Raw genomic sequence first — 8,068 nt, 5'->3', positions numbered from 1 at the left:
GGAAACCGGAGAGCTGAGTGCTTCAGGGGAGTTATCCGTCCCTGTGGATTTGAAGGTGGACAAAGTGGAGGGCTCTTGTAGGAACCCTCAATTTCCACAAGTACTGAGAGAAGAGCTACAAGAGCTTGGAATTCACACATGCTCGAGTCCTGACCGCAGAACTGACCACGTTCCTTTAGAGCAGAGAGCGGAGCATCTAGTCAAAGTCCTGCCTCTCTACATACAGGTTTGGACCACTGGGACAAGAATGTGATCTCTCATTGTTCATCCATTTATCATTTTCAGAGTTATATTTTGCAGTTACCATAGCAGGAGAGTTTAAAGTGGAGCCACAGTTGTAATTAATACCTAACCTTGAAAAGGTAAAATGGATGCCTCAGGACTCTGAGGTTTCCAAAACTGTTGAATGAACAATTAAAACAACATGAGGCGGCAGTCAGATGTTTGGCCCTAAGCTGATCCCATCATTTGCCTTTGAACAAGTGTGTATGTGGTCTCAGGAAATCTACACAGTTTACTGAACTATCACATGAAATACAAAAGTGCTTCAAGTCCACGGCTTCAGGCCTTGCTTTGATTCTTTGGTTGGAAAAAAGGATTTTCTCTTTCTCTGTGCCTGAATGGTGGCACGGTTTTCAAGAAACCTCACCACTTTTTTTCTTTTACTCGTGTACTCACCCTTTGTAAATTCCATCACTAATCTATGTGTGTTTGTGTGTGTTTAACACCAATGATCGGGCTTCCAGCTGCAGATATAATCACTTTTTTGTGTGTGTGTGTGTGTGTGTGTGTGTGTGTAAGCCTCATGACCAGAGATATGACCAGGATGTAGGGCCTCACTTGAGAACGGCAAACACTAGGAAATGCGATGCAGTCCTCTTTTGGAACTGAAAAGACCACATGGGACGCACCGGCTTCTATTATTATTATTCTATAGTGCAGTGCATTAGTCAAAGCAGTTGAGATCAAACTATAACATGGCTACAAAGTTTCACTGCATTTCATAATTCTCCAAATGTATGCTCCATGACAAAGTACAACCCAGTCATTTAATGCCAATAATTCCATGCTAAAGCAGTTTAAAATTAATATTAGAGACATGTTTAGATAGCATTCTCACTCAAAAATGCCATTTGCAGTAGACGCTACAGACATCATCTCATGTTTCATTTTGTCAGTAGATTACAGGCTTTAACTTTTTTTTTTATTATCCAGTATCTTTGCATGATGGACTTTCTCCTCTCCTCTCAGGTCTCTGAGGATGGTGGCAGACTTGAAGGTTTGAACATAAAGAGGCTTGCATCTCTCATTGCTGACACTGTCATCCATATAATCCACAACAGACTGGCAGAAAAACATGCAGGTACTAACTGCTGCTCAGCGAATACTGTGCAGGTTTTCCCAAGAAGAGGGACTTTCTGTCTCCTCTGTCTACTTCTGCTTTTTCAGTGTGCTGTGGTTCTTTCTTAGTGTTTTTTTTTCATATTATAACCGTCACTTGTTTCATATTATTGAAAGGTGTTCACAAAATTGTGAGAAGACACCTAAGACTTAGCTCCTTTCTCAAGGCTGGGATGCTTTTCTGGTATTGCATGGATTTACTGATCTGTTTTTGCTCCCTTTGCCTTCTATGTCTTAATCCTTGTTGTACGTGTACAATTGTAAAGTTCTGGTAGTAGGATGGAGAGAGCTTTTTTGGTTTTAGGGAAGTATACATACTTTTTTGGATGCAGCTCTGGTATCAGTTAAAGTTTAATAAGGTGCTAACAGGGTGCATGTGATAGCTATCTAGTACTTCTCAACTTTTTTCTCAACCCGACAGAAGTGTGACATTTCTTTCTCGATTCAAAGCTGGCCTTGTCAGATGCACAACAACGTCATATTAAATGGTTTAGCAGGAACTCTTGTGTAGCACAAAACCTTACATGAAATAGAAACACAATGCAAATTGTCTCTCTTGAAGTAGAAATTAGGATACATTTGAGAACTGAGAATGATTATCCACCCAAACTCTTTTCAGATGCTCATGTTACTTTCTATTTCAACACTGGTACACTAATGTATTTAGATTTTACTGATTTCTGTGACAGTAGATGGTGAAGAGAAGCAGCTACAGTGTGTAGACAGTCCTGCTGTCTTGTTATATTTGGCTTGTTCATGAGCCTTAGTCTTTGGGGTCGTTGTTCAGCACATGTTGAGACTTTTCTTGTTTTAAGAGGGTGCTCGCGCTGAGGTGGTGCAGTTCTTCCAGAGGCGGGATACAAAGGAGACAAACTGTGAGGCGAGAGACAATCAGGGATGGCTGCTGTTAAAGTCTCTGCTGCTGCTGACAGCTGACAGCTCAGTGAGTGATAAATTATTTTTTTTGTTCCTTCAGATAAATGTTGACAACTTGTAGAATTGACAACCTTTTTTCATTTGATGGGAATCAGTCATTCAAAATTACTCTTATTTATGTAAAGTCCTTGACTGGCATTGGACGCTGGACAACATTACGCCATATTCACCATTTTGATAATTACCACACATATCTTCACAATGCAACTTTCCCAAACTAGTACAACATGGGTTATTTTTAGTTTTGAAAATAAAGGCCAGGAATTAAACTTAAGTTTTTTTTAATCCGCGTGTGTGTGTTTGTTTGTAGGATATATTGTCCTGTATAAACCCAGGGCTCTCTGCTGCTTTGGTGAAATGTCTGTACCTGCTAGTCTGCCTTCCAGCTACAAAGGAGAACATGGCCATAGAAGAGACCTTTCAGGAGCCACTAACGCAGGTCAAATGAGGCAATAGACTAATTTTATGTTTTGTTTACTCTTACATTTTTCTTCTACTTGCCTATCCTCTGTGCTGCATCTATTCTTTTAATTGGATTTTGGTTTCACTCTTAACTTCTTCCCCTGCTCTTTTCCAGGTTATTATTCAGCTCTGTAGGCAGCCAGTCAATGTGGAGAGACTGGTGGAAACTCAGGAACTGCAGTGTCTTATCATTGGCCTCACATCACTCTGGGACCAGACCAGCGCCACCTGGAGGCATCAGGCCTCTTGTGTCCTCAAGGCAGTCTCGGCTGTAGCAACAAGCAACACTGTCCCAAGCTTGCTAGGTGAGGTACCCCAAAACTATTGGGATAAGTATCATTTCTATTTATCTTTAAAGTCATTTAATTGATTCTGCTTCCTAGTCATAATAGACTCCATCAATTCCACTGAACACGTAAGGAAAAGTATTAAATAAATCAGAAAACAGTCTGCACAGTAAGTGAATAATTAGGTTTTATCAGGGAACATTATTTGTGTAGACAGATATTTTTGTTCCAATAATGAGTTGATTATACAGAGACATATGACCAGTTAGACTCACAGCAAGTATGTTTCACATGATGCCTCAGTCACACAGATAATTCACTTAAATGTTCTGGTACACACAAGTTAACTTTGATTTGTTTGGGACATCAAGATGTTTTCACCATTTTCCACCATGATATTTTGTTCCCATGACTTTATAGCTATATAATAATCATCCTTAAGCAGTTTGTTAAACTTGGGTAAAGACAGACTAAGAGTGAATGATTATATTCTACTATAATACATTATCGCTGAGCAGTCAGTCAAGTGTGTTTGAAACGTCGAGTGTGCAGATGCTATTGTTCTGATGTATTTCATATCTTTTACAACTTCACTAACCAATAACACTGTCTTTTCCTGATTAGGCAAGAACTGTGTGCGTATCTGCATCCAGAACCTGTTGCATATCAATGCTGATGTCTCAGGGCCGCTTCTAGCTGAGGTGGCGGTGGCTGTGTTCAGCTTTATTAGAGACACCTATGCCCTCAATCCAGCCCTCTTCATGGAGTTTGACAGCAACAGTGGCTACAAGGCGCTTGAGAACATACTGAAACGGTGAGATAAACAGAAAAAGAATGAAGTGACTGTAATTATTCAGAATTAGGAGAAAATGAGACTCATTTAAAGAGTGTTCTGTACCATTTTATGTGGCTGTACAGTCGGTGTTGATGGTAAATGTAGTCGATTTGAAGCAAGAAATTCCTCTCTATGCTGAATTGACTGCTCACAGAGCTGCAACGTCAGTGTCTACATGTACCAGGATGCATTGCGCACGAGCTTATGATGCCCATGCCCACCCAGCGGGCTTCTGTATAACAACAAAGCTAACACTAGCTGAGCGAGCGCTCCAGAATAAAGTTCCAGCCACCAGTTGTTTTTTGCTCTCAGCAGCTCAGGGTTTTCTAATGCAGCCACAGCCTCTGCCTCTCTTGGTGGCTGTTCTGATGGAAAAGTAACTAGTCACAATACATGTGAAGAGAACAAGTACATTTTGTTTTTGAACTGCATCTAGCACACCCCCTGGTTACCCAGAGGCAGAGACTAGAAATCAAAGCTGACATCGCCTGTAGTTCCTCCATGCCACCAACAATGTCACTGTCAAGTCAAGTGACAGTGCTGGTTGCAGGAAGAATTACTGGGTGAACTCAGCTTTCAATATAGCACACACAGAGGAATTTATTGCTTCAACTGGCTGCATTTATCATCAACACTGATTGAACATCCGCATTAAAGGTGCAGAATTGTCCATGGAAGGCTTTCTTACAAATGAAGTGGAATTTCATGGTGAAAATATCCAGGGCCAACCAAACAAAGGGTGCGGTTGTTCATATAAATGTAATTTGTCTGCTCTCAGTCAGTACAGGGAAATCTTTATTTCTCTCTACATTTCATTTCACTTAACCTTTTTTTCCCTCTTATCATTATACCATCATAAGCTGTGAGGAAGGTGTCTCTGTGGATCAGTTCCAGCCTGTGGAGGAGTTGCTGGCTCTCATTGCGTCTTTCACCCTTCTTGGAAAAACTGAGCTTAAGGTGGCCCTTTGTGTCATCAACCCCCAACCTCAAGGCTTTAAGTTTGACCCACCGCTCACCAAAGGTAGCTCAAGTCTTCCCCTTAAGTTCTGCATTGTTATTCTCTCCCCCCCCCCCCTCCCTAATAACAGTTAATTGCACCATGAGGATAAACTGTGAACCATCCCTTTCAAATTCACACTGTAAACTATCTAATTATATTCACATGCATGACTGAGCAAAATTAGGCTTAGGGAGGGGAATGCGCCCCCCCCCACCCAAACGACCATAGAGTTCATCCCTGCTTTGCACTTTTGCCCTCATATAACTCAACCAAATTGCACCACTCCCTTTCCCTGATTTCCCACACACCCTGACTCCCCATTCCCCCACTGCTACCTGCAGCAGTGCACAACACCCCTCAGGTTAACAGGAAGCTGAGGTGATTATGTCTGGGATGATGAAGTGGAGGCTTCCCCTCTAACTCTGTTAGGATGCCCCACATCCATTCACCACTGGCCTACAGCAACCAGCCATCTATCATACACCTCCATCCAACACTCATAAATAGTGTCCATAATAAACATCCGAACATACACACAGACACACACACTCGGCACCCATCCATCACATCAAGGAGTAGATCTCTTTCCAACAGTGGGACCAGGGACTTTTTTGTGCTGATCATATTTGGTCCTGTTGCAATTTTTTACTAAGTGTGAAAATGAATCCGATTACTAACCAGGTATATGTTCATTCACAACAAACACAAGTGTGTTTTGTCTCCCAAATCTAAGACCTCCTCTAAATATTTTGACAGTGCAGCAAACAAACTCTATCAAGGCAAATTATGCTACTATTCTCTTGCCCTCATGCATGTTATGTTGTTTATTTTCAATCTATCTATGTATGTTTAATTTGATTGTCTGATGGAATTCAGCATGTGCTCTGTGTTAAAGGTTGTTTGTAATTTATTGGTTTTCCTTTTTCAAAGAAATTGTCTGACCTTGCCAGAACAAAATCTGATAAATTGAGCTTTAAATTCAAAACATCATTTTGGATAAATTGACCTCAGGTAGATATTGCCTGCATCACTGTATGTCAGACTAGTACAAGAATACATTCTCTCCCAATTAAGTATGGTTTAAATGACTGATATCTCCATTGACATGTTAAGTGTACCGACACTTTAAACAATTCAGCTCCTAATGATCCTTTGTCTCCAGGTGCAGCAGTAAAGAACCTGCCCGCCTTCCATTTGCTGCAGGCCGCCTTGCTGCGTTCTCAGGATTCTCTGCTATGCTGCCAGCTTCTTCGAACTCTGCAGACAATTTGGGAGAGCGACCGAGCCAATTTTTTCCTCTTGGAGTGGACTGTCCAGTCGATGGCTCAGCTGGCTGCCTGTGTGTGGCGTAAACCAGCACCTGTCCAAAAACTATTCTTTTCACTACTGGAGATGGTATGGCCTCTCATGTCAAAGTCCCTGTGTATATTTTTTATTTTATACAATATCTATATGAAGTATGATTTAAAATCTGGGTTTTCTACAGGTGGTATTTAAGTTTAACTACATCCCCCATGAGACGTTGCGGGCACTGCTGGGTGTAATGAAGCAGAGCTGGGCTGGGACTCTGGCTGGAGGAGTGGCGGGGATAGAGTTTGGAGTGGTGGCTCTCAAGTGTTTTCACAGGTGAGCACTGCTAGCTGGTAACATATTACTCAGAATTGTTCAGGATACTGCTGCTTAAAATATTTTAGCCTAAATTTATCCTCTGATGCTAGTCAGAATTTGTTGTTCTCCACTCAGTTAACAAGCGCACAGATGAAGCTGGTTTAAATAAGAAATAGCCAAAAACATAACCTTCTCCAAATGGTAGTGCAACAGCTTGGTTAGTCTGATCATTAAGACAGATGTACGCAGGACACGATAAAGTTTCCAATTTTAGATATAAATACAGTGTATTTCTTTTTATATTAATGACCAACACCACAGAAAACCTCTGGAAAACAAGGGTTTTGTTTTAACCCATTGTTTGCTTGATGTTGTCTGAATAATCGATCTCCTCTGCTCTGTAGGATGACAGTGCATAGTGGTATGCTAGCTGAGGTGCTGACTGACTGGGGTCTGTTGGAGATGCTGCTTGGCGAATTACGTAGGAGAGCGAAGATCCTCAGGAAAGCAGGAGTTGTGTCTTCCCCACAAATAAGTAAGAACCAACATATTTGTTTCCTCAAAATTTTCTTTAATCATGATTGAACAACTACTAAGAGCACACAGTCATTGTGTTAAACCTGGGATTGAGCAACACACCCAGTCATGATTCAGTACTTGTACTTTTAAAGTGAGTCCTTTTGAAATAAAATGTACTTTTTGTTCTTGGGTCCACAAGTGTGGCTCAGCAGCCAATTTTCACATGTGAAACTTCTCACCTTGATTATTTATTATGTAATTTGCATCTTGTGCTCTTTAGATCCACAGCAGCTGCCATGTGTGGAGGACAGTGAGAAACTGCTCACTACCTGTATGCTTCAAGTTGTGTCAAGCCTTACTTTGCGTTCAATCAAAAACACAGGTATGCAAATTCACTTCTTTAATGAAATTCCTTTCTCTTTCATCATCTGCCATAATTGTGTGTGTGTTTGTTTATGTTATGGCTAGAAACTGTTGTTGCATACTTGAATTGTGCATGTGTATTCTAGTTTCAGTGCGAGACCTTGGTATGGTCCCCTACATAAAGATCTTCTTGGATGAGGATCAGTATCGAGGTCCCACTCTGAGCATTTTAGAGCAGCTCGCTGAGATTAACCCTGAGGAGTTCATGAGTACAGCCATAGGAGCCCTCTGTTCCTCTACACAACAGGAACTTGGATTGAAGTGGGACCTTTTGCAGGTACTTTCATTTTACATGCACAATTCAGAAACACGCAGATATGCCGTGACTTCAGCTGAACTGTAAATGTAGTCTCCACTCTACATCAAAGCATAATAAATTGTAATGCACTTAAAAGATTATAAGTAAATTCACTAGTGAATTTATTTTCTTAGCATGTGGGACCTTAATGACATTATAGACAAATGCAGATTGATTTGCTAAAACAGGTTTAGGTGTTAACTCTAGGCTGATTTGGTTAGGCCAGCAGCCTTATGCTGTGGCACGCGGAAGATTACTACCTCTATCAGATCAGTGAATGGGACAGATATCTGATTAAG

General features: G+C 41.1%; 1 protein-coding gene across 5 annotated transcripts in view; it reads left to right on the top strand.

Annotated features, from left to right (window-relative positions):
- wdfy4 (WDFY family member 4) overlaps positions 1-8,068 on the top strand; it is a 40,376-nt gene that overhangs the window by 2,467 nt on the left and 29,841 nt on the right. For all 5 annotated transcript variants that reach the window (XM_046070235.1, XM_046070233.1, XM_046070232.1 and 2 more), the window contains 11 exons: positions 1,252-1,363; positions 2,217-2,344; positions 2,648-2,776; positions 2,915-3,104; positions 3,711-3,900; positions 4,782-4,942; positions 6,084-6,316; positions 6,408-6,547; positions 6,934-7,064; positions 7,329-7,430; positions 7,558-7,748. In XM_046070235.1, coding sequence (XP_045926191.1) covers positions 1,252-1,363; positions 2,217-2,344; positions 2,648-2,776; positions 2,915-3,104; positions 3,711-3,900; positions 4,782-4,942; positions 6,084-6,316; positions 6,408-6,547; positions 6,934-7,064; positions 7,329-7,430; positions 7,558-7,748 — 1,707 coding nt within the window. The remainder of the gene's footprint in view (positions 1-1,251; positions 1,364-2,216; positions 2,345-2,647; positions 2,777-2,914; positions 3,105-3,710; positions 3,901-4,781; positions 4,943-6,083; positions 6,317-6,407; positions 6,548-6,933; positions 7,065-7,328; positions 7,431-7,557; positions 7,749-8,068) is intronic.

This window comes from Micropterus dolomieu, linkage group LG15 (assembly GCF_021292245.1).
Source record: "Micropterus dolomieu isolate WLL.071019.BEF.003 ecotype Adirondacks linkage group LG15, ASM2129224v1, whole genome shotgun sequence".
Classification (NCBI taxonomy): Eukaryota; Metazoa; Chordata; class Actinopteri; order Centrarchiformes; family Centrarchidae; genus Micropterus; species Micropterus dolomieu.
This window is presented reverse-complemented; position numbering and strand designations above follow the sequence as displayed.